This window comes from Haliotis asinina, chromosome 12 (assembly GCF_037392515.1).
Source record: "Haliotis asinina isolate JCU_RB_2024 chromosome 12, JCU_Hal_asi_v2, whole genome shotgun sequence".
NCBI classification, from domain to species: domain Eukaryota; kingdom Metazoa; phylum Mollusca; class Gastropoda; order Lepetellida; family Haliotidae; genus Haliotis; species Haliotis asinina.
In genome coordinates this window covers 32,007,801-32,035,592 of record NC_090291.1, presented here as the reverse complement: position 1 = coordinate 32,035,592, position 27,792 = coordinate 32,007,801, and the positions used below count along the sequence as shown (strand labels likewise).

The 27,792-nt window shown below is 40.7% G+C and overlaps 1 protein-coding gene across 1 annotated transcript in view; it reads left to right on the top strand.

Moving 5' to 3' along the window:
- Positions 1-27,792, top strand: part of LOC137257672 (probable G-protein coupled receptor CG31760) — a 154,141-nt gene that overhangs the window by 95,315 nt on the left and 31,034 nt on the right. Inside the window, exons 6-8 of the mRNA XM_067795033.1 lie at positions 18,965-19,033; positions 20,618-20,727; positions 27,258-27,403. Of these exons, the coding sequence (XP_067651134.1) occupies positions 18,965-19,033; positions 20,618-20,727; positions 27,258-27,403 (325 nt within the window). The remainder of the gene's footprint in view (positions 1-18,964; positions 19,034-20,617; positions 20,728-27,257; positions 27,404-27,792) is intronic.

Sequence of the window (27,792 nt, the reverse complement as noted above, 5' to 3'; positions counted from 1 at the left end):
TCTTAAAATTCTCTCAAACACTAACGTTATTGTGAAGTGGATCTTTTTCCCTTCAAAGTCATATTATGATTTCTGAAACTGAACCAACGAAAAACGTAATGAAAAAACACAAGAAACGCAAACAAGTAGCGGTGATACTTAATCGGATTAAATGGAAGAAATATGGGAAGAAATAACACAAAATCGGAAGGAATTGCTTCAAACGATTTCCATAAAAGGAGGGATATAACCCACATCTGCACCACTATAAAGAATCTTTGGACGTGGATACGTTCGAAAAACACCACTCTTGATCACTTAAATGTGATTTCACGGTGCCACGCCTAAGTGAAAATGACAGATGGTGAACCGTATCAATGCTTAAATCCGATACTTCGCAACGTGACGTCGCACGTCAGTTCAACGTCCACATTTCATGGGAGTAATAGCAACGTTATAATCAACGAGAGAGACCACCTTCGCAGTGGTCGCCCACTGGTGACAACCACTCACCAAGACATGCAAACTGAAGCACACTTCTGCAAATGCTCCCACCCAGTAACTGTCCACATCTATGGCACCAGATGCTTATTTCAGAGGTCGGATCGACGGTGGCCGGGCGCCTTGGTATCCGTATGAGGCGGAACGGCAATTATGACAGTACAGCATCAGCTGCAACGTTACCTTCGGCATAGACAACACTTGCAACAGCTATCTTCATTGTGGAGTAAAGTTTAAGTCTTCAAGCACAATATAGCAGGACACGTGCCTCAAAGCGTCGAGGCATCTAACGTCACACCATGTGTCCTTGCGCAGCAACGTTTTCCTGATCGTATTCAAAGGTGATGTTGTTATAATCAGTAGAACAGGTAGAACATTAATATGCATTCTGGATTTCGACGGTGAATGTTTCGAGAAACCATCCCGAAACTTGAAAACGGATGCGATAATGTTACAGCGACGGGATGACCTTGGAGTGACGTCGTATCGCCATAAAGCAGCGCACGTTCATATATATATAGATGTGTATGGGTGGGAATAGTATTTATGTGTACTCAGTCTTGTAAGATGCCTTGATCTGTCTCCAATCGAAAATGTCTGGGATGAAATGGACCTACGTTAACGACATCTTCCAAAAACGCAACATTGCAGGAGCTCAGGCGTTTCCGTTAGCTGTCTTCATACGAACTGTTACCCCCTAGCGAACCTACAGAAATTGAGCATTATTTTCAGGGGAGTTTTTTTTTATTATGATTTGCTTCAGCTAAATTTGAAAGCATTTTGTCTTCGTTAATTTTTTTAATTACAGTTTTATGGATAAGTCAATTTTGTGTTTTTTGGCCGGTTTGTTTGTAACATTTACAGTCCAGAAACGTTTACGTTATATCCGTTACAGAAGGTCAATTGTATTACGTAAGAGATTGGGTTTTCATGAAAATTGACGGGAAGGCGAGGTTTCCGGTTATTTGAGGTTCGGGTATCCGGAGTCTTAGATTGTAATAGTTTTTTTTCTTTTTTTATATTGTTTTGTTTCCGTTTTCGGGCTGGGTTTCTTGTTTCTTGGTAGATAATGTAAAAAATCAATTATCTATTCTTCGTGTCTAGCTATCTGTTAAGATATGGTAGCATCATTTTAGATAGATATTTTGCCCATATTTAAGGGTCAACAGGATGTGTTGACCTTCAACATACATGCAACACGGATGGAGTTATTGGTTTTGAGTGAAACCTGACACGAATTATTCTCCAGCCTTTTCGTGAACGTAATACTATTTAAAAGACGCACACAAAAAAGTGGGAAGAGGTGGGGTGGGGGGCGTCTTCTTTGAAAGTTTGCTCAAAATTAAACCGTGGACATTGACATTGACAAAGGCTTGATATACCATATCATATTTAAAGACGTAATCACTTGTGGAGAGACATATCGGAGCTGAACATCTGAACTTTTTACGTAGGATTGTTCAAACGAAACATCTGGAGAAGATAATGTGTCCGCCTTCGGACTCGACCTTGTTGGAGTGTCAGTCGTGAGCCGTCATGGAGACGGCTATGCCGTCTTCTGGGATCGTCAAAATAAGTTATAAAGGCCAGATGACCATTGGAATGAACAGAAAATGGTACTGTGTGGACGATTTGCGAGCGTCTGACGATCCCATTAAGCCTTATTTAGGCCAGTTTGATACGATGTAATTAGGTGTGGCAGCTTCAGATATTTCTTAGGCGCTTTATCGGGTAACTCGCTAAATAATTGAGTTAAGGTATACAGTATATCTCACGTAGACGCCACTTAATACATCTGCTATCGAGGCGCAGAGCCGCGGTTGTGTAACGGTGATTTGACGAGACACTGCGACGATGTCGTCTATTGTCGTTACTGATGCGCACAAGAGGTCGGTATTGTGTTTTGTTCTATACCTAGTTAGGTCATATACATAGCCATGGCATCTCCGACATTATAGGCAATAGCAACCAGGTCAGTTCTTTAGTAACACGGGCCTGCTGTGCCCTATCTGATTGATCCTGTAGCACATGTGTCCCCCCGTTGATGGCAACTTCATTTTATACTCTATGGATGTAGAGTGATGTGCACTAGGTGAATTGAAGATTAAGTATAAGGTTTCTCGTTGGTATGATGAATAGCAGAGAAGAATTGTCCGGAAATGTGGATGGAATGTTATTGGTGATGAACCACTTAGTGTGAATGGAATATGCGGTGTGATCGTGTGTCTGGAGTCTGTATTAGTTTACAAGTTTCAGATGTAGTTTGAACTCTTCATTCAACATTGATCATTTGGGTGAGTTGATTAAACACTCGTTTGAACGGTACGTCAACTTGAAGTCGAAGTTTACTCAGAGGTTATGTCCGGAGTGAAGGAGCCAGAGCTTAACTATTCTGTAAAAGCCTACGGGGATAATCTGGTCAAAAACAGGAGTTGGGATCCAGGTTCAGGGTGTCAGGGCTCTGATCTTAATATATTTTAGCACACAATCAAACCTGATTATAAACCAGTACCCCACTTGAGTCATCAAACCTGACAATAACCCCAGTACCCTATTTGATTCATCAAACCTGACCAGAGTCATCAAACCTGACCATAACCCTAGTACCCCACGTGAGTCATCAAACCTGACCATAACCCCAGTGCCCCACGTGAGTCATCAAAACTGACAATAACCCCAGTACCCTACTTGATTCATCAAACCTGACCATAACCCCACTTGAGTCGTCAAACCCGACTGTGTCCCCATTACCCCACCTGACTCATCAAACCTGACCATAACCCCAGTACCCCACTTGATTCATCAAACATGACCAGAGTCATCAAACCTGACTATAACCCCACTTGAGTCGTCAAACCCGACTGTGTCAACAATATCCCATTTGACTCGTCAAACCTGACCATAACCCCAGTACCCCACTTGAGTCATCAACCTTGATGACATTTTAAATCTCACCCAATACTATTTCTATCCAAAGATTCGATAGTATTCACGAATTCATTTCAGCACATTATGTCCCGCCTTCTCGTTGAATTAGAATTAATTTCCTGAAGGAAATCTAACTTGTTTAAAGGTGTTACCTTTGGAGATCAATTTCATGCTCTTTGCCGCACACATTTTTACCCAAGTTACGTAGTAATGCAATATATTTTTAAATAGCTAAATTAGACACTAAAATACACTTTGCATCATCACTCCAACAAACATATCCTCTGGTGTAACAGCCGGAGTGTCACCATGTTGTCAGGACATTAGTATATGTTCTCCAACCTTGACTTGTGTAAGACTGTATTGACCTACATCTGTCCCAGATGATGCGCTCCCAGGTGTCTGGAGATGTTATTCGTGTTATAATTAAGCCTCAGATTTAGACTGATCAAATTTAGCAGCATTAATTGAGAGACCAGTTGGATATTGTTCCCTAATTGCCGATGGTACGCAAAGTAATTCACATATTTGACGTTTTTGTGTGTCTAGATTTCTCTGTACGTTTAAAGGTTGAAGGTGAAGGTTAAACATCTTTTCTCGAACAAATTAAGCAGTTCATAGCAAATAAAAACGAGTGAGTGAGTGAGTTTACTTTTACGACGCACTCAGCAATATTCCAGCTATATGGCGAGCCAGTAAATAATCGAGTCTAGACCAGACAATCCAGTGACCAAGAACATGAGCATCGATCTGCGCAACTGGGAACCTATGACATGTGTCAACCAAGTCAGCAAGCCTGACCACCCGATCCCGTTAGTCGCCTCTTACGAATAAACACGAAATTACTGACGGTCATTATATGGATTCGTTGATCAGAGTGATATCCATTAGCCATGTAAAGGATCCGATAATTTCGTGTTTGAATCCCAGTTCATTATGGCTACGTCTTGAGGTCTAATCCGTTTACGATGGTGTTAAACGTCCTCTGACCTCGGACATAGATTGATGACCATGCTATTGATCACTGGATTGTCTTGTTCAGACTCGATTATTTTTAGGCTGTCGCTACATAGCTGGAATATGGCCGGGTGCAAACAATAAGCAAACAAACATTAGTATAACAGTAAACCGACACGTCATCACTTGAATATATCAACTGCCTCTTGTATCGAAATATAACTTAATTGTTATCCCCGAAAAGTTTATCACAATATATTCGTAACAGCTGTACAAATTGTTCACCTCTTTGCGCCCGAATTGTACTGACTAAATTGCGATAATACTACAGCAGTACTGTTCGTCACGCGTCTTTCCATAATCCAACCCTTTTCTGTCAGTTTTCTGCACGCCAATCAGAGTGCGAGAATGACGGTATTTGATGTTGCCTCGTTGAACAATCCTCCGTAATATTTTCAAAGAAATAGTTTGTATCTAATCATATATACCTATCCTATACAACTGTTTTACGATGTTGGATAAAAATAACTGTCTATATGGCTGTGTTAGATTTAAAAATATATCCCATCCAAATTTGACTGTTTCGTGTGCGGTGCGCTCGAAGACAGAACCAAGTTGATAAAATGGAACGAGAAGACGCCATTGATGGATGATACAAGTGATCACGATTGCCAACAGCCTGTTCCCTTAACGAATTCTACAAGCCTAGCGGGTGTGTGAGCGTCAATATTATGAGCTGCCCAAATGACACTTCTATTGCTTACCCTCAGTGTGTGCTGAGAGTCTGACACCGACGATCATGTGCGCCGCCTATCGGTTATTGGTTGTCGTGTCTGAAAGAATCTTCAGACTTGTGACAAGTGGACTGCAATGAGGTGTGTGATAGCCACGATATAGACGCAGACTCGCTCGCAGTAAGATCGACAAGTGTCTCTGGGTTTAAATGCATGTCACGCCCCGTCAAGTTGTGTTGAAGCTGAACTGTCTAATGGTACATGCCCCCTGTAAGGCGAGCCCAAAAGGAGGTGCATCTTCGACACTCTATCTGGAATGTGTCTGAGCAGAATGTACGTATTTATGGTCAGATGAAGAAGCGGAAGTGGCTGAAAGGTGTCTGATGCCTCAATTTCATGATTGAGGCAATCTGAACGTACAACAATATTTAGCTTTCTTCAGAGTGAATGAGTGTGTTTTTACGCCGATTATATCGATATTTCAGCAATATCATCTCTGGGGACAACAGAAATGGGCTTATCATATTGTACGCATGTGGGGAATCGAACTCGGGTCTTCAGCTTGACCGCCCAACTCTTTGACCACTAGACTACCCCACGATCCCTCGTTCTTTAGAACCTCGACCCGACTAGCTGCAAATATGAAAGGGAAAGGATGGGGATTTTTTTAATATAAAACTATATGGAGAGTGTGAATGGGTGAGTCGTATTCCAGGTTTTCTGTGATCGTTCCGATTATATCACGGCTTGCCTTCATACCAATAAGTCCAAGGCAATTCTATTGTCTCTTTATCTGTCTTTTCTTGTCTCTTCGTCAGTCCACGGTTGTCTTTTAGTCTGCCCATTGTTGCATTTAACTATACTGAATAGCAAAAGAAGGGCAACTCTGGTTTTATGTCGAGTTTTCAAATAGAAGGCATGAACGCGAGCGCTTACTATTATGAGATTTCATTTATTTTCGAAAATTGCGTTTCTTTTCCTGTTTAGTATATAATAGATATGTGTACATCTGTACTGTTCGATAGAGCTGTCCAAGTTACGCAGTATGTTGCTATTGAATGGAAACTATTTCTCCACGGGGTAATCAGAGACTCGTGCTTAATTATAATGGTCATCGGATCCTGTCATGACTAAGCAGCGCAATTCTGTGAACGAATCCATGACCTGGCAGTCAGTGTCAGAGATTTCCTTTTTGCGTTTCGAAAGATGTCAGAAACTAACAATGACACGATTGAAATGGTGCATAGCGGTCAGGGTTCTTAAATCGGTCAAGGGGCAATGGGCTAGTCTAGTGGTTAAACCCTTCGCTCGCAACGTACAAAACTCGGGTTCGATTCCTAACATGGGTACTATGTATGAAACCCATTAGGTCACGAAAGGTCAAGGCCACGAGTCAGTACCTGCAGTTGCATAGATCACGATCCTCATCAATGAGATCAAGCAGCACATTATAGACAGGCCACTCACTCCCATACGTGCTCGTTTGCTCTTTAATACCATAGTCAGCAATATGTCTGTACCCGTGGGATCTGTGAGTCTCAGGATACGATGACGTCAACGAAATCAGCGAACCTGATCCCCGATCCCGTTAGCCGCCCTTGCAAAAATGCCAGTTTCCACCCGGATGTTCACGGGTTTGAGATTATCATTTTTTGATAATCGACTTTTGTTTACTGATTTCTGTTAATTCAGCTGCCATTATACAAATTTGCCTTAAGTAAAAGAGCCAACAGGATTTAATCTCAGCCATCTCAGTTTTCCTGAACTGACGTTTGCGAAGTTGGAACGGTTTTAATGGAGACAGTTTAATCATCCACTGCGAATCTTAAGAGAAATATTGAAAGAAAGAATGATCTGAATACTCTTTAAGCATCTTCTTGCAATAACACCGTTTCGTGTTAATATTTCTTCCAAGACTAGCCTGGCGTCACTTTAAAGTACACAATAATGCACGTTCCTAAACACGCATCATGACTAATCGTGTTTCATATCTGATGCAACTCATTACCCGATTATCTCCTGTTGACTTAACTAGCTCTAACTACCTCTGACAAACCTAACTCTGATGAAGGCTCTATTTTACAAACAGTATGTATCCAATGAACAATATTTTATTAAAAACCTAGAACGTCTTCCACGCAATTCTGCCAAAAGCATAGGTTCGTCAACTCTGTTTATCTGTATTCCGGGAGAGTGTAATTAACCCTTATCGCATGACTGTTTGAAGAAATGCAACACAATAAAACCAACATTCACATTGAAATATGATACATGGTCGTTATTTTCTTTTTCACCATCGGTAACCCGAAGGTTTCCATTAGCGTCGCTTTAACAACAATGGACAGTTATTCTGTTACAAAGAAAAAAGTAAAAAGAGTTACACGACAGTGCCATTTTTCCGATTCTCTGGTTGCCACGACAAACTCCCGATGGTGACACAATTCCGTCTTGGGTGTTTAATGCTTCTGAACCATAATGTTTCATTTGTAGGACGCATCATCTGTTCTCACCCCTAACCAGGCTGTTATCTGTCGTAATGAGATTCTGATCACTAACATGTGGCAGTCAGTCGTTATGTTTTGCTAACTCGCAAATAATGGCTTTAATCCTCCGATGGACGACTTCCAGGTCAACAGATTCATGAAATACACATTTGTTATTTCTGGTTGTAAATCTCCCGCAAGCAATAATATGTTTCATACGAGTGGGATAGTCCTTAAAGAACCGATGTTTCAGTAGTGAGTGAGTTTTTCGAGGCTTTTAGTAATATTTCAGCAATATCAAAGCGGGGAACACCAGAAATGGGAACATGATATCTCTCAATGGGAATAACTCCTAATGCTTTATTGCATTTTCGTCTGCAGCAAGGCAAAACAATTCTTTTATTTTCGATTGGTAACAGTGAGTTTGAATGGTTTTACGCTGGTTCTTCTTGGACTTCAGAGACACTTGTGGTCTCACCTTAGGCAAATGAGCGCAAAATTGTCACTAATAACCCAGCAGAAAATGGGTACCAGGTGTCATAAGTCATATGACTTGGGTTTTGTGGGGTAATAATGTTCATTTTGTTGTATGCATTTCGGCCTGGGGTTTTGAGTTTCCTGATGATACATGTAGTCCCACCTTAGGTGAGTGAGTTTGTTCAAAGGTCCCCCGGTACACCCAGCGAAAAAAAGGTACCCGGTGGGATAAGTCATGTGACTATTATCCTTCTTGTGCGTAACATGCAGCTTGGGGTAATAATGTACCATGCTTTGCATGTTAGCGCTATGGGCATTCACCTAAAGAATGCAGTTTAACGCAATATAAATGCACATATTACTTACCTCGCAATGTCGAAGACCCATCGACCCACTCCCTTGTCAACTCAGACAAGGTTCGAACCTCCATATCGACTTTTCAGCCAACCCGGCTTACTGATCTATTCCTTAGATATACCAATGAAGATCCAGTTTAGAACTGATCTTCAGTAGCTCATGCTTGTAGGAGGCGACTAACAGGGTTTGCCGGTCAGACCCGCTGACTTGACTGACTCATGTCATCGTATCCGAGGTAAGTAGATCGATGCTCATGATGTTGATCTCTGGATTGTCTGGTCCAGACTCGATTATTTACTGACCGTCACCTTTTTGACAGAAGATTGTTGAGTACGGCATAAAACTAAACTCATTCACTCGTTGTAACGGCCATTTTCGTCATTGATTCAGGAAATGCCAACTTGTTTAGAAAACCTCTTATGAGCTGTTAGTAATATTGTGAAGCTGGCAGTTGTATTCATGTGTTGCCTAGCAAGAACCTTGAATCTCGGTAAGGGTTTCTTGAAAAGTATTGTCAATGATATCGCGATGTAAGGCCCGGAGATGTGCGTCTCAGATCCCTTTTAAAGTCAAGTATCTGGATGCGATAAGTCATTACCCAGTCCAGGACACACCGATTCACACTCTCTCCTTACAACCGGTAAAACACGGTTCGGACCTACCACTCCATGGTGTCATGGTGCCAATGATTGACTACATGTGTATGTTGCAGGGGAGGCCATACGTTCTTATGTTGATTAAAATGTTACCGACGCTCTATCGATTTCTCTTCAGCAAAATTCATTTTTCAGAGAGTGATTGATACTCCACAAATAGCCCAAGTCTAAATTTACTTACGCTTAGCCAAGCAACAATCATGGTTTTTAAAAGGCTTAAAGGAACTCCTCAGATGTAACTAATACAGTTTCCTGACTTATTGGAAAAGTAATTTGAATATTTTAAACTTTTCTACACATTGAGGTGCTCGTGGGATTGTTGTAGCAGTTGCATATTTTGTGACATTTAAAATATGAGGCGGTGGAGGTAGTCTGGACATGTCTATGTATGTATGTATGTATGTATGTATGTATGTATGTATGTATGTATGTATGTATGTATGTATGTATGTATGTATGTATGTATGTATGGATGGATGGATGGATGGATGGATGGATGCACGCATGCATGCATGCACGTCCGTGCGTATGCTTCTACGCCGCTTTCATGCAATATTCCATCAATATCAGCGCAGGGGGGGGGGGGGGGGGCTAAAAATGGGCTTCACATATTGTACCAATGTGGGGAATCAAACCTGAGTCTTTTGCGTGACGAGAGGGCCCTTTAACCACTAGACTACCCAACCAATGGCCCAGCCAACTTGGTATAATCATAAGCACAATCGTAAACTAAACAGCGAGTGAGTTTAGTTTTACGCCTCTTTCGCACTACTTCAGTGATATCACGGCGGTAAACACCAGCAATGGGCTTTACACATTGTACCCATGTGGGGATCGAACTTGGCCCTGCGGGTGACGGGAGAACTCCTTAACAACTAGACTACCCTAACGCGCATAGACAACAAGTTCACAATAAAATAATACATGGTGTACACTTCGGGTTTTTTGGTGTAAACGAGACGGGGGTTGTTGTTGTTGTTGGTGGTGTGTGTGCGTGTGTGTGCGTGTGCGTGCGTGCCTGCGTGTGTGTGTGTATATGTGTGTGTTGGGGGGGGGGGGGGCGAGGGGGGTGGGGTGGTGGTGAGGTTGTTGCATTGCAGGATCCACTAGCCTAGATGAGAATAATATGACGCATAAGAATTCACTGGATTGGAATTTGCCGTATCATTAATGGGCTTTTTATCGGAACTTTTAAATGTCTATCCAAAATTCACTGCTTCAAAGTCGAAGCTTTCATGCGTTTTCTTTCTGAAGGGCTAATTTTAGAACATATATGTAAACCATATTTTCTTTCCAGTATGCATCATGCATTTCTTATCAAAATACTCGATATTTTCTCTGCCGCCATGTTCAGTTGATGATTAAAGACCGAAGACGTCTAGAGGGAAAATTGACAAATAAAGCAGATTTACTGGCAAGAAGAAAAAGAGGTTAAAATCAGTTATTTCAAACGCAATTACACTTTGAAATATGCTAATGGACGTGCGGTTTTCTGGATGGACAGGAAGCTTGTCTGTTTTGAAATTTAAAAAAAATGTAATATTACTGCGAAGTTTCTGTGGGAAAACTTTATTTGATATGGGATCCAAAAGTTTGATGGATCAAACGTAAGAGTGCTGGGGTAGATCAAAGATCTTCGTCGACCTGTGGTGACAGAAGTTAGCAGGAGCTGGGTTACAATAAACGGACACTGACAAACCTCGCGGGCGAACTAGACTCAATAAAAAAGATTTCTAAAATACAAGGTAATTGCTTGCTCAGATAAGTGACCCTTTAACAAAGGTCGGCATTAGAGCCAGGCCAGCCCATGACTGATGGGGTATTAAGCCGGAGAAAACAGACCCGTGTTAAATGTCATAGAAATCAAAGGAAGCTACTTTGCGGTTACAACCGGATGCTGGCTTCTGTGATTACAAAATTCCACTCATCTGGTTCTCTCAAATACATGTTCAAAAGCGATAGCCTCCCTTTGGAGCCCTAAACTCAGCAGTGGATGTCAAATAAGCATTTTTCCTTATCGGTACGTTCTGACGGAAGGTTTCCTCTCTCGAGAAGTGTCTTTATTGACGGAGTAAAAGCTACTGGGGATAAGAGCTGATCTGAAGGCGACTCTGGTAAACAACAGCGCGGAATGCCGAGCAGCGGAACAGTTTCAGATGGTTTCTTTCGCGGGTGGTCATGTCTATCGGCACGCATCGTTTGTGTTCGCTCGCTCACTCCCGTAGCTCCGATTGGCGCTTCAATATTCTTATTTGTCTGGTGCTTCGGAAAGAAAACAATTACATTATTATCACTGTTATGTTTGTAAGGGCATGAAAATTGGCAGCGGCCTCTATCAAAGACATGTTGGTTCAATAAACACTAAAGTGGTCATAAAACTACTTTATGTACCTCTAACCAAAGCTGTCTCGGCATTGGCAGCAGCAGGAATGGTATTTTTGCAGGAGCAACGCGGCAATGACGATGCAACTAGTTTGGACGTTCATATTAGGACGGGCACAAATCAAGTAGTTGATTCTCGGAGCCAAACCCTTGATACACATAATTTGAAGAACGCCATATTTTATAATGATAGTATTCTCCTTTCAGACATGTATAATTTAAGTGCCCAGTTTGATCGACTCCGTCCATGCATGTAGTTTGGCAAATAATGATGACTTTCCTAAATGGAACTGCAAGATTGTTGTTTCGTAACTCTTTGATCGAGGTCTGTGATCGGCAAAAACTAACTTCAAACAAGTGACATAAATTATACATATGAGCCCATCACTGGGCACCAGAATGAAAGCTTGTCCACTTCATTGATGCAGCATGTCTGCAGGTAACGGTATTTGCATCACCAACGATTATGTTAGTAGCGGAATGTCTTGACCTTTTTGTTCAGAAGTCCAACAATGCTTGGCAATGTTTGTTTGGATTTTCATAAACGGTAGTTTTCTCATCATGCTGGAATGGAAATCTTGACGCGCGTCCGGATCAGCTTACAAATGATTCAAGATCCACGAAACGTCAACCGCGAAACTTACACGAGTGAGTGAGGTTAGTTTTATGCCGGGTTAACATTCTTCCAGCAATAGCACGGCGGTATGAAAAGCGAATGCTTTAACCACTAGGCTACAACACCACCTTGGAAAATTCAAGGGAGAGTTCGGTAAAGTTATTAAAGTAATATTATTATTTATGCGATGTCATGGGGTAGCCTAGTGGTTTAAGTGCCCGCTCGTCACGCCCAAGGCTCAGGTTTAATCCTCCACATGGGTACAATGTGTGATTTCCAGTGTCCTCCGCCGTGATATTCTAAGATTGTTGAAAACTAAATTCATCCGTTACGTGATATGAAGACGATCTTAGCGGTGCGACATGTCCATGCTGCTATAGCTGTTGCGAAAAATCACTTCAAACTACAAGCCCTGCATTAACAGGTACCAAACACAAAGTTGGACAAAATATGCACGCTTGTTTGTTGATGGCTAAAGTGAAACAGGAAATGGTCTGTAGTGTTTCAGTACGGATATCACAAATGTGATTGTCATAAGGCGATTGTTTTCAGCAAAGTCTTTTGACAACGTTTGCTGTTCGGGAGTTGAGAATGTGTATACCTTTTCCCCAGACAGTATATTTGTATATCTCTTTGTCCTGCGCTGTCATGTCCGGGTTCCATACCGAGTTTTCAGCCAGTCTGTCTCAGCGTCACGACCTTAGAGCCAGTGAGGAATTGTCTTTCATAATGATTTAACTCATTGATTCAGGAACTGCGAACATGTTTGGAAACAATCTCTTATGGTTTGTTCGTGCTATTGTGAAGCTGTGACACTTGTTGTCTTGTGTTGCCTAGCAAGAAACTCGTTAACGGTTTGTTTAGTGATGTGCTGTGGTTAACGATAATGTAAATGCCTTTTTGTAGTAGAATATAGTTTCAATGGTGGCAAAGCAGCTGTGGGTCAAGCGGGAAGGGTAACATTGAAAAAGCATGAATACAAGAACTACATACAAAGACATACAGACATACATACAGACATACATACAGGCAGGCAGGCAGGCCTACCTACCTACCTACCTACCTACCTACCTACCTACCTACCTACATACATACATACATACATACATACATACATACAGGCAGGCAGGCAGGCAGGCCTACCTACCTACCTACCTACCTACCTACCTACCTACCTACCTACCTACCTACATACATACATACATACATACATACATACATACATACATACATACATACATACATACATACATACATACATACATACATCACCAGCTGTTCGCGAAGTTCAGACAACTACTCAGAATATCCCTTACACACATTCTGTAGTATTGTATTAGTATGCTTTTATGGCATAACATTAAGGCGTGATTTGTTCCTATTTTATCTATGGCTAAGAACGCGTGCACTGTATGACTTTTGATAACAAAATCAATTTTCTGAAATTAATCTTCCATAGTATTCTTAGGGGTCAGTGCTAGCGGCTGTATTTACCCTTTAAATGCAAGTGCAATTCGATGAGCTTAAGTTTGATACATGAATTTCGATGGATTTAGATTCGACTCAGCGTGAGTTTAGTTTCTTCATTACTGATGTGAAACGCGAATTGGTCCGAAATGCTGCCTCATCCGCAAAAGAGACTTTATCAGTTATCACTGGTGACACGTCAGTGTGAACACAAGGAAATTCCCACTCTAATTTGAGCCAAGCTGACTCTTCCTGACTAAGAGAACCCGTGAAGATCCGGGTTAGAAATGATTTTCAGTAACCAACACTTGTCACAACGGCGATTAACGGGATCGGGTGGTCAAGGCTCGCATACTTGGTTGGCATGTCATCGGTTCCCTGTTCCGTGTACGCACATCAATGCTCTTACTAGATGGTCTGCTCCAGACAAATTATTTACAAGCCATGTTGTGGAATATTTCGTAAAACAACAAAAACAGAAAAAAAACATGATCAATTTTAGAGTTGCAGCTAATCCACAAGGTTCCAACTGTTGTCTTGTAACCAAGACGACCTCAGCGAGTGAGCAAGACAACCGCCTTAAACCAGAACCTTGTAAGCCAACTCTGACACGACTCTTTGTAAAATGCTGGCCAAACACATCATGTACAATGACCTTAATTTGATCACACTTCCAGTAAATGCTCATCCTTTCAAAGCGTTGACCATTTTCAGCAGATTGACAATTTCGCGCAACAATTCCGGTGCAAACAATCAGTTATTGGAATTCAATCTGGTACCAGTGCTTAATCTCACTGAGGTATTGAAAGGTAAATTTTAAGCGTGTCACATACGCTCTTTTGAACAATTTCCACGTCTATTTAAATGTTAGTTTAACACTGATCGTCAAAATCATTCTGGGCTGCCGATTAACCCTCACTGTTGAATCGGTATAAAGGGTCCTTGTGGAAATGTTCAGGGTAAATATACTTAAGAATCTGAATTGTCACACCTGACAGAAAACAGATTTATCCCTCCAGAATGTGGCATAAGGCCATGATCAAACACGGTAAAACATGAAAGTACAAAGATCAAACGCAAAAGTACATTTCAGTCTACAAATAAACTGTTTCCTCGAATCTAAAATGGTAACATGAGAGTTATACAAATAAACGTCATTTAAAAGGCCGCATGTTTAAGGATAAAATGATTTTATAAATCATTAAAATAAGTAACTTTGAAATGTGGACATATAGTTGGTAAAATATACAACAAAACCAAAAAAGACCACCACAAACACTGGTCTGCAGCAAAACGATGTTAGATTGGTTCAAAATTGCTTGTGGTTAAAAATCAAAGTATTGCCTCGAAATACTGGTGCAGTAGTAACAACAACAACAACAATAACAATTAGCCCTACACGTAACGAACTTTACTCCTCTTTTATCTAATTGGGATACTATGGCAGCGAGAATGACCTTCCGATCCCGTTAGTCACATCTTACAAGCAGGGTTGCTGAAGATCAATATTCTAACCCGGATACTCACTTTTGAGTCAGTTCATGGCGATACTATGAAGAGACCTGCGATCCAGGGATGAGACTTAAGATTGTGTTTTATGTGAATCGTTTGTTCGATACATTCTTTTCCTTAAAAAAATGCCACATATTTCACGAAAGTAAAATAATTGCATGCCTGGCATTATGGATTTCGTGAAAGATTTTTCCCTAACAAAAATTTAACCAGATTCAAATTCTAAAATAGCCATCAATAAACAAGAAGAGTTTTGTACTAAATAAATATTGAAGGGGTAGGAATTCTGGAGCCGTTGCTTCATATTTTGTGTTCAGTATACATAACGCCATAGTCCAGGAACGCAAACATGCTATCGAAGACAAGCGCTACAGCTAGATTTTACATGTATCGATTTTTCGTTCGTTGTCCCTTAGGGAATATGATTATCTTGACATGAGGACGATGTTTAAGATTAGAAATCAGCTGCCAAATGCGAGTGCGTTGGCTTCCGAAGGCGTTCGATCCGGATTGTTTTAACATTACAATTGCAAACCCATCAGTATTCTAATAAAGGAGAAATTCTGAAATTCTAGAGGAACATGTCCTATTGTAAGCAATGATAACGGAGACAGAAGGAATGGCGATACGGATCACCCAGTCGCGCAAGGCGCCTCGACTGTATGTGTACATTACCTCCCTTAGTAACAAACATCTTTTAACGTTGGTTCGAACCCAGGTTCGATTTTGGATGGTGTCCTGTATTTGATTGTCGGTGGCCTACAACATTGAAAAGTCCTAATGAAATTGGTATGTTAAAATTTCCCTGGTAAAGATGTTAATAAATGTAACTTCGTATATTTATGAAGTTGTCGTTGATGTTACGTAAAACTTCGTCTTTTTACCATATAGCTGAAATAAGACAAAGAGGATGTCAAATAATAACACAACGCGCGCCGAATCTGCTCATTCTGTTATTGTGAATATACTGTGAGTGAATTCAGCGATTTCATCGTCGTCTGACTGGCTCTGTGAATTGATCTCTGTTTTGTGATTTTCATATTATCCGGCATTGGTAACTTTATCAACTGAAAACCCTCGCGCGTCCAATCCCATATCCTGTTTAACACCGTCAAATATACTCGTAATATAGCTCTGCAATGAAAACACGCACTACTATCTCCTAATGACGGTATATTCATCCTCTGTCGGTCTCACATAAAGTTAATGCAAGAAGCAACCACCAATAAAATCTCCATTGGGTCTCGTGGACATCAGACTACGTCATTACATTTGCGGCACTTTAATCAAGCTTGGTCACGTGACAGGTAGTTGACTCAGATGCCCATGATTCCCCTCGTCCACTGACGTCATTGGTTTTGTTATCGGCAAGAGAATGGTTGGCGTTTTGAGGATTGGCCCTGTAATACATCAGAATGGTACATAATACATTACATTGGGATAACAGTGTTTCAGACTGGCCAATAATTTGGCAGGTTGTTGCATAATTCTTCGATTAGGGGCATAGTGCGTCAGAGTGTAGTATAATATGATAGATTAAGGAATGGTTAATTTGACTGAATGTAACACTTCAGACTGTAGGTAAAGAACGCCATGTGAACGAATTTACGAACTGAGTGTAATATGTCCGGTTAAAGGTAAAGCATCTCGAATAATGCAAATGTATTGGCGGGGAATACGTCAAATTTAAGGTGTAACATATCACATCAACAAATTGTGCACTTAAACTGTTTTGTTCCCGATTAAGGTAAAACAGACTGGCGGAATCGGATGGACAGGCAGGCTCGCTGACTTGGTTAAACCGTATCATCGTATCTTATGACTTTGACGTTCATGACGTTAGTCACTGGGCCATTTGGTCCAGATGCGATTGTTTTCAGCCGCCATACAACTGGAGTAGTACTGAGTAGAGCTTTAATCAGCAAACAAACAACAGAACCGCCTGATCCATAACGTTTTCTGCTAGCATGTGTGACTTCCAGCTGTTTGCAATGGCATGCTTGAAAGGAAGTTTAGTAAACATGAATCAAAAGCAGTATCAGTAAAATGCACAGTATATATTTTTCAGAAAATATGAAATGGAAGGTTTTTTTTGTTTTTCTCATAAGAATTGACATTTAAACCCAAAGGCGTTTTAACCTGTGGTAACTTAATCACTGTGATTCTCATTGTGTGATGCCAACGTCAGATTGGTCTAATTAACACAACGTGCTTTTCTGTGTTCCAACACTTTCCTGTAGATATCCCTGTGGCAATTCCGACACAGGACAGATCCCAATCACCCCATGCTTGCAATAATAGGTAGTTAAATTTGTGATGAGGATTGGCTTTGGGATAAACCTTTGAAGAATGGACTCCCTGTGAAGACATGTTGTCAGAACGTGACCTTGACCGTTGTCTCATGCTGCCGAAAGCGCTACCCTTCACACGGTCCTCACAGTGCGCTAATGATCTGGCCGGTAAAGAATCGGGTTAGAATTGGTCCTCGGCAACCCCCACTTGTTGTGAGAGACTAACGGTATCAGGTGTTTATGTTTTCTTGCTTGGTTAATGCATGTCATCGTATCCTATTGCTTAGATCGATGCTCTTGATATCAATCACTTGGTCGTCTTATCCGTCTTATTATTTACATATAGCATATGGCTGGGATATTGCATAACAAAAAACCAAAAATGATCTCACATTGTCAGTTTGTGGGAAGTTATATTAATACTATTTCATGACATTCTGTGCATAAATGCTATAGAACATAGTTGTCTTGTTTCGAATATCAAGATCGAAAATAACCTTTGGTCTATATGTTACAGTCTGATTGTAAAATCATGAAATGATTATTTGGAGTCAGCCATTTCGCGTCAATTTGTGTAACAACAATCCCTGTACTTCATTGAGTTGATACAATTTCACTTAACATGATCTACAAAAGAGGATCATAGTTTCAACATCACTAATTGGGTTTGAAGCGTCACAATACCCTGTCGACCAGATATTGATAAAATGAAATTGCATGAAATCTGTGAAGTATATTGATTGTTGTTATACAAAATGACGCGAAATGGCTGACCCTCTTAGTCAATGCACGAAAATGACTGATATGTTTAGTCAGTTCACGAAATGACTGTAACATATGTACAACCGGTATCCTATCAAATATGAGACCCTTATTATTACTATTACATTTTCGTTCCTTTCATTTTCCAACTGTCATTATACATATATTGATAACTGTGTCTACGAATTACAAAACCGTAAAGATCCGGGTTAGAGTCGGTCTTCAGCAACAAAGTGAGTGCTTGTAATATCAGAGGCGACAAGTCGGATTGGACTAACGGCTCGCTGACGTGGTTCACACATGCCATCGGATGGATCCATTTTTTGTAGATTGACGTTCATACTGTTAATCACTGGATTGTCTGGATGTTGATTTTCAGACTGCTGCCATTAAGCTGGAATATTGCTGAGTGCAGCAGTAAACAAACCAACCAACAAATTACATATGAGGTCGAAGGCGTGATGTGACGTGATGGTTAAAGCCCTCGATTGTCACACCGAAAGCCCCATTCGATTTCAAGCGGCCTATTCATCCCCAGCCCCATTACCCCCACACAAACCCATTTGTTCTCCAGCAAATCGTTCATTGTTGTTTTTGTGGCTCTCAGTCTATTTGAGATGTTCTAAGCGAGAGCGGAAAAAAACACATCTGTTTAGTAACCGCCATCTTTCTGTTCTTCCTCAAGGGAGACAACTCTGATGGCCTGATTTGAAATGCCACCCTTCAAAGCTTTGGTTACCGTTTGATTGATACCATTTTATACGAAATTAAATTTTCAAAGCCAAGGCTGTTTTTAAGTTCATCCGCTTTCTATTTAAAATTTAGTTCAGATTTAAACGTAATCCTCTTTCTGTCATTGCAGGTATTAAAGGCAGCTAGCCCCGTGCTGTTGCGGATTATTCTGCTGGGTGCATTTTTTCTGTACTGTCCGGTACGTATGCTCGTTTTACATATTCAGTGGGACCAAAACAATCTGCTGAGTTTATTGGATCGGGTGGTCAGGCTCGCTGACGTGGTAGACTCGTATGATCGTGTTCCATTTGCGTAAACCTATCCACATGCTGTTGATCACTACATTGTCTGGTCCAGACTCGATTATTTACAGGACGCTGCCACATAGCTGCAATCCAGGTGATAGCGGCGTAAAACAACAGCCAACAAACAAACTGTCGGCTTATGGGCTCGAATCCCAGGGTTTCTTGTTCTGTATAAATATACAGAAAACAGTGCCATTATTTATGTCCTAAAGCCTTTAATACCTCATTTAGCTTTCACATCGTAATATAATTGAAATTTTGTTCAATGTTTTTCAAGTCAAAATAATTCACGCACCAACTCATGATTTCTTCCAAGACAAATTCAGTAATGTAGAGCTAATTATTGAATCCCCACTGTGTTTAACAGCTGCCTAAGTATATTTATTTGAGAGATTTACATTAAGCATCTGGAAGCGGACATGATTAGTCCACAGAGGCTGCTTTGGTAATCAAATTAGGTTGTGGAATTTGAAACCGGAAGCATTCAAACATATCATCGCGGGTGATTTGAATTCCCCGAGGGATTACATTTATGCAAATTAACTTTACAAACACGCGAAAATTGATACGTCTGTGTTAACGTTAGTGAAACCTAATATATGATTAAAGCGGTTTTTCTAATTAAGTAATAGAATTACATGAATTATTTAGGGGAATATGAATGCATTTCATTCACTGAAGGAAGTTAATTTTTAATACTGAAATTTTGAACTGTCTGTACTTAATGATATGATTTAAACTTCATAAATGATGAGAATTCAAAAGCGGCCAGAGTACTTTGTACAACATAATCAAGATGGAAAATAACCAAGAGCAAGGAAGTAATGGTAATATCAGTCAAGTCCGCTTTTCCGAGTTCGATTCCCCACAGGACCCTAAGGAGGATATTGTGGTGGCCTCTCTGTGAAGGTCCCGCTACAGCCAGAGGACATATTCCCTCAGAATTGGATTTCGGAACACAATGGCCCAGTCGCAATTTGTTGTGGATAGTTGCGTCCCTTTGGCCTGCCAGGAACCTATTCTAGTTAGTTAGAATCCCATATTCTAGGGTGTATACACACTACACTTGTTATAAGGTTTCAGCATATATGTATACATGTAATACCTGATTCACCTCTGGCTTTCCTCCTTGTTAAGCGGACAGTCGTGATATAACGGAATCACTTTTCAAAGCGACCTTAAATTAATTCATCCAATACCTAATGTCTGTATTGGATACCCAATGGGAAGGTACAACAAACAATCAATATATATTTGATCGGTAGATATTGTCAATATTGTGGTTATGTAAACTAATCTACAACTCACAGTTTGTAAACACGGCCTCCTATGTCACCTCAACATGTACAGATATATGAGACTTCAAACCCGACAGTGTCGTTTGATCAGATTAAAATACATTATCAAACGATACAATTTGCAGTTACTCCTATCGTTACATCTGTTACAGGATCTTATTTGTGTTCTCTTTGTTACAGCTGGTCGTTGGTTATTTCGAAGCTAGTGTTGTGACGTGCTGTTTGCGATTCTGGTTTCGTGAAATTGGATTTTCGATATCATACGGAGCATTATTATTAAAAACGTGGAGGTGAGTAATTGGCGTTCTCTGTTGTTACGTGTTGTGTTTGAAAATTTAATTATTCCATTAATGTCGTTTCATATAGGACGTGCTTACAAAGTAATTCTTTTTCGATCAAACCTGAAAAATGCCAAGATGCTTCCTATCGGACTCTTAAGGCTGGAAAGATAAACATGTGTTTCTCTAATAATATTTATATTATCATGTTAAAAATAAACGAAGAGATAAGCTAGGGTTGTCTAGTTTTTATCAACAAACTGTGATACAGTCGTTTTAGAGAAGTCCTCCTTTAAGAATAATTGTTTGGACATTTGTATCGCATTTAAACTGCCCTTGCAAATGTGTAGTTTTTTTTAACAAATAAGTACTCATAGTTTCATGAAAGGGGAGCCTCTTCTTGGTGAGTTTAAAGAAAGGTGACGCTTATCCGTGGTTAGAGTAGTTATGGTTGTAGTGGTTGTAGTTATGACATTAACATGAACTACTGGCAAACAAGGACAAGTTGAGCACCGACCTGACTATTAGCATGTATGAGTGCCGCTCACTGGCGCTTGTGATTGTGACCGAAACGATCCCAGGTTACCTGGCATCAAATGTAGTGAGATGGGTGAAGCCCGTGAGGGTCTTATGAGCATGGTACATGCAGCTACTCGCAGAATAAATTTTATCGTTATGCATTGCACGCGCACTAGTCTACATCTGTTCTCCCTTTCACAAACCTAATGGGTTTGCTTATCGTCGTGCACCTTCTACTTTCCGTAAACACGTTCTCTGCGCCAGTCCAATATACCAATGTTTGTCAGTAATCAATTCTGTTGGTCCTGTAAGTCTCACGAGGCGCTACTCCCAGTACTAAGCTGGTTCCCTTTGCGTGCGTCTACTTGCGATGTGCGAAACGGGACCCAGCTTACTTCCGGTACAAAGTTTCCGGTGACACGCGTATATTCACGAACCAGTTCTGGTTCCAACGTGCGAGACCACAATATCTGAACGTACTAGACCGGACGAAATGTACTGCGTTTGTCACTGGAAGTTCTGAGATCTCGCAAAGTGCCGTGACCTACTTATGTGCCCTATTTATGTGAAAACTGAGGTCAAACAACTCGACTCGCCTTATTGATGCAATGACCATCTTATGTTGTATTGTCATATTGTGATGCTGGATGAGTTGCACAGATGAAATTAACTTGCGGGACTTCTGATGGGATACCTTTTAACCCATTAGGAATCTATGTGCGACTTTATCGATTAAATGGAAAAGTCACTTAGCTTGTTATTAACCTGAAGTGTGTAATTCAAATAAATATTTTTCACTTCACTGAGCGTATGCGATAATTTTACCCGAGGTACCATTAACACTCAAGAAAACAGACAGAAAATGGAAACGATGTTATCAATGTATGCTTGAGGCTGTGAGAGGTTGAAATTCACTCGGTTTATTTGTCATCAAATAGGATCCTTTAAAATCGGATAATGGAACTGTTTCACACACATTAGGACATAAATGAGAAACATTTTCCACGTCTTGTTTTCTTCAGACTAGTACGTTGTTTTTCTTGCCAACTCGTGTGAACATTATTTAGAATGCTTTCATCTGGGACAATTCAAACAAGCAGTGAACCAAGGTAGGACGATCAATACTTCAAGGTCTTTGTCTGTGAATAAATCCGGGTTTTATATTCTTTCCATACACAAATGCGTTGCCCGCATTTTAGAGAGTTGTCTTTCTTTGCATCAAACATGCCGCTATTGTGGTAACGAAACTGTGAATACGTTTCTGCCTTTTGTGCAAAATGGAAATGGGAACCCTGTTTTGATGGTCGTTTTGAGGGAGGATTTGGGATGCAAATGCTCTCACATGATTTGATGGCATGCAAACATACGATAACACGATGATACTGTATTTACGGTGTAAGTTTGTTTAGTTTAAGGAAAACAAAGTTCTATGGATAGTCAGCTTCTTCATGCAGAAGTTGACAATCCATTGAACTTGATTTTCCTTCACAAATGCAACTTCTAAAATGAGTCTCAAAAGAAATTGTTTAGTTTAGGTTCAATAGAAAAATATTATTGTTTCGCATCGAGTTACATTATGGACAAAATTCAACAGAACTTTCTCAGTTATGTCCGGTCACTGTGTCAAGTTACGACAGAGACGTAAAACTACTCTAAGTAAATCCTCCAAACTTGATATAAGCCAGGAAAGTTATTTGCACCATTAAACACTTACTTCCATCAATATCATCCGCTGCTATGTCACATTGACCAATCGGCACCCTGATCTGAACCAGAGACGTTTGAAGTCTATATACAGCTATTCCGGGGTGTTAGCAACTGCCTTAACCTCATCAGGAAATCGTCCGCCTCCCCAGCTTCTTCTCGTCCATCCCCCAGCCAGAGATCAGTTATGGTGGTCCTGTGGCATAAACCATCCGCTCAGAATAAGTGCATCTGCCGAAACTGTCAATTCGGAACCACAAAAACAGAAGACATGTTAAAACCTCTCGTTCTAGAAATATCTGGAGTCGTTTAATGGACCCTGACATTCCTCTCTGAAAGCGACGTTTTGCTGATAAGAAACACTAACGGGTTTTTCCACGTAGTTTGGGTAAATTGAGATCTTTGAAGACGTTTTTTCCTGCAATGCTTACAAGATATAAATGTTTTACTTGATAACGAAGACGTATCGTTGTGGGGTGTTATTTCTGTATTCCTTCTTTTATCTTTGACGTTGTAAAAAGTAAAGGTCGTGCAAGTGGCCCCATGAAGAGAGTAATGAAAATAAAAAATACTCCTGTTATGAGCATCATAGGGTCTACTTGAAAGTTGGACCTTTGCGTGAACAAGCAAAGTGCATTTATCACTGATTAAGGGGTGACTGCCAGGCAGCTGAATGTCTTATATTCACACAGACACACAGACAGTTACAGTTCAGGAAGGAAACTAATGCTTTAGGGAAGCACCGCGTTCATAATGGTTTGCCTCAGGATTTGGGTATTTTGTTGTTCAATTTCGAACTCAGCAATATTCCAGCTATATGGCGGCGGTCAGTAAATAATCGAGACTGAAACAGACAATCCAGTGATCAACATCATGAGCATGAGAACTGGGATGCAATGACATGTGTCCACCAAGTCTGCGAGTCTAACCATCCGATCCCGTTAATCGCCCCTTACGAAAACTATGGGTTCCTGAAGGCCAGTATTCTAACCCCGATCTTCACGGGTCGTTTTTGAAAGAGGAATACACGAGTTAGCATTCCGTGTCAAATCGAGACATTCATATCCACAGCTGTGTTGTAAATGGAGTGAAATATCCGTTCCATTATTTTTTAGTCTTTTAGTTTAGTGGGCGGGCGTTTTTTATTAGAAAAGAAAATAAGATAATCTTGGCTGTAAGAAAGGAGAGCCATAGGTGAAACAGTTCTTTTCGAAAGAGCAACATACACGATTGATAAACGTGGATTGGTTACCAAAATGTAGGTGGTGTAATTCGTCCTTTTCGTCCTTTTGTACTAGCATCGATCACTGTAACAGCCTCTGTGCCAGTTCTCCAAATCCCAAATAGACCACAAGCCATGCTAAATAGACCACGCTTAACAGTGCGTCTTGTTTCTCTAACCCTAAAAACGAGCACATCGCTCACATCTCGGTGGATCTTCTTTGGCTTTCTGTACAACAGGTATGAATTGTCAGAGATATTTGTCAGAGATTCTCCATTCTTACATTTTTCACGTTGTCACTCAATTCTTTCCCTCTCGGTGTCATGTTCAAGCAGACGACAAATAATATCAAGGTGACGTAATTCTAAAACATCCTGTGACACAAATGTACAGTGCGCATGCGTAACCAAAAAAGTTACCCATGCAATAAAAGTTCAATTATTTTTTACAATATTCTACCTTCACTTTCACTCTGAAAACGCAAAGCTCTACGAAACTCGATTACAGTTCACCTCTTGGGGAGAACTTTTGGTCCCTGGATGTAGTTTTAAATAGCTCCAGGGTCCGTATCAAACTGCATTTTAGCAACCTATGCTTGTAAATAGCGATTACTGGATTGGGTTGTCAGGCTCGTACGGCGAATGTGATCGTATCCTACGTTCATGATGTGAGTCACGGGATTGTGTGGCGTTGCCTAAATTTTTATCATACGATTATATGACTAGAAATTTGCTGAGTGCGGCGTTATATAATAAACAAGCTAAAAACTCAAGGATCAGAATTTGCCAACTGTTACGAAGATAAACCCTTTACGATGAACACTGTAATCAATGCTTGTTCGCCATGAAACCGTTACAACACAACGTGAAGTTGAAAGAAAACGTTAAATCAAAAACAACCCTGACAATTAATTGGATTAAATCAGATACAACTTTACAGCCTTATGACTTCGATTCCCACAAAGCTTTATCAATACATGACTTTCAAACAAATGCCGAAAGGGCGGTAATTGCACGTCATGCGCCACCTGGGCTCAGGAAGCGCTGACGATAAAACTGAAGTGAAATCTCCCAAATCCAAATCTACACGTACCCTGTTCCTTATAGAGATCAAGTCGTGTAGTATCATAAACGCAACATGGCCGTCTGGGATAAACATCGATAAGCATGTTTTCTTTTCATTATTTCTGGCGACTGTAGGCTGACAATTGTTAAACGTGACCAATAGGGAACTTCCCTATTTTGCGTAATCCAGTCGTAAAAATTCTTTTCCCAATTCCGTTTTCCAATTTCATGGCGCGAAAACACGCGTTTTTGCAATCTGCGTGAATTTTCGTTACTGACTCGTTGCGACATGCTGAAAAATAACAATAATTGCTTGCAGCTTGCGTTTCAGAGAGAAGACAGTAAAACTACATTGGGAAATGATCCAACCTGTTCTGTAACGATTATTCTTAAGTAAATCGACCCCTTCAACCTTAAAATGTTTTCCAAGAGTTTTTTCAACAATGATAACCATCTCGCATATTTAATTTCCATCTCATTCGTCTATTTCCAGAGCGATGCCAAGTGCTCTTAAAACAAGGGAACAGCGACCTTCATGAAATAGATGTAATTATTATAATAGCTTTGGTGATTTCGGTTGGAGTTGTTCCCATCGTACTAAATACACATAGTGTACTGGGACTCTTGTTTCTTGGTAATATATTCGCGTTGAAGAGTCTCCAGTGGTGATTGACGCAGCAGAAGATGAAATCGGGTCAGCGCTCATTCAGGGCAAACGCTTGACCTCTGATTGGTCAGCGTCCACGCGAACATGTATAAATAGGAATTCATGCATACGTATTATAGCAGTATTAGTTCTTTTATTCATAGATATAGCTTTATTCCGTTTGTTTCATCAACCAGGTTGAAAGCCATTAAGCGGACGCAATTAGGCTCGTAGTCGCAGCCCTTTCGTTCATTATTTCTAGTGGTCCGAGTTCTTGTTGGACGAGTTGTGTCCCTTTATTGAATTAAAGGTTTTGCATTTGTTTACCGTCATTGTTGCGTTCAATAAATATCCTATTCCGGAAATCTTCCGATGTGTGGTTAGGGACCGGAATAACCTCTCAGTAACTCCTTAAGTTTTTAGCGAGCAGTGATTAGTTGAACGACTGGAACAGAAACTCCCCAACATAGCCTCAGCAGCTTCCATGCCCATTCTCAAGCCTTTTACCAACGCGAGTCAGTTTGGGTCTTTCTCTCACATGAAACTGTCTCAACGTGATTTACCATCATATATTTAAGTAAGATCAATGTGATGTTAAATTAGTCTCAAATTTGAGCTCAATGATCATCGGAGTGCAACTATGACCGCAGCTCTCACAGTCCAACAGAGACTTAAAGTAACGTTACGCTTTGTGCAAATGACCCGAGGCCTAGATTTTCGAAGCTATCTTAGCGCTAATATAGTCGTAAGTTAAAGTTACGACGTTGCACTTCTGACTTAGCGCTTTTAGAAGTTCGAAAATCTAGATCCTGGTTCGCTGAGCCGGTGGTTGACAGTGAGGGAACATTTAGCAAACTGCCCAGCGTATGCACGTGCGTACGCATGTACGTACGTAGGTACATTACCAGTGTGAATTCGAATTCAGAGATATTAACACTGCAAAAGTAAGCTGGTTTTCGGAACACTGAAACTGAGAAGAAACGTCACGGAAACCAACATTTCCAGTTGCTATCCAGGGAGTTTCCTATAGTTTCCTTGTGGTTTCCATGCAACTGAAACTGCACCATTTCAGGATGGTTTCCAATTCGTTTCATTTAAATGCACATGTAGTTATTGTACTTTTTAAAAGGATTATTGGACTTGTTCGAGATATTTTGTGATTCTGTTTCAAGTGGGGAGGACAACATATTCACCGATTCATTCCACAAGTCTTTCTCAGCGGTACGACTGACGTATGTCCATATTAGAGAACTGACGCTAAGATCGCTTTGTGGGGTCGAGAATTACTTACGGCCTTCTCCCACGTCAATCTGACTCGACGTGATCTAATTGAAATGCTGTTCAAACCAGCCTTAAACCCAACACACTCACTCACTCACTTTTTCAGGATATCAGTTGTGTTCCGAGTGAGGTCAGCGGCGCGCATCAAGATCTCCGACGGTGATCTCATCAAGCGCCTCATTGTCATCGTGCTGGTGTTCGCCGCTTACCTAACAGCCAGAACTGTGGCAGGCATGCCAAGAGTTGTGCAAGGTAGGTATTGCGGAAACAGTAGTGGAATAGTATTATACCTATTGTCTGTCAATGACGCTGACATTCTCTGTCACGTCTAGTGGTGCAAGGTGGGTAGAGCTACTTGGTGCAGGTTGCCCGAATGTCCTATTGACTGTCGCAGGCATGTCTAAATATATTTCAGAAATGATGTGTTCAAAACATTGAATCAAGATCTGTATTGACTCAACACGACACAAGGTCTTTACACAATGGAACACTTTCAGTACAACTGGTTTATAGTTTGAGTGAGTTTAGTTTTACGTCGCACTCAGCAATATTCCAACTATATGGCGGTTATAGTTTGAAAACATATTGAACACACGAAGATTACGCTTTGGGGTACGCAGTTCACACTCCGAGACGTGTAT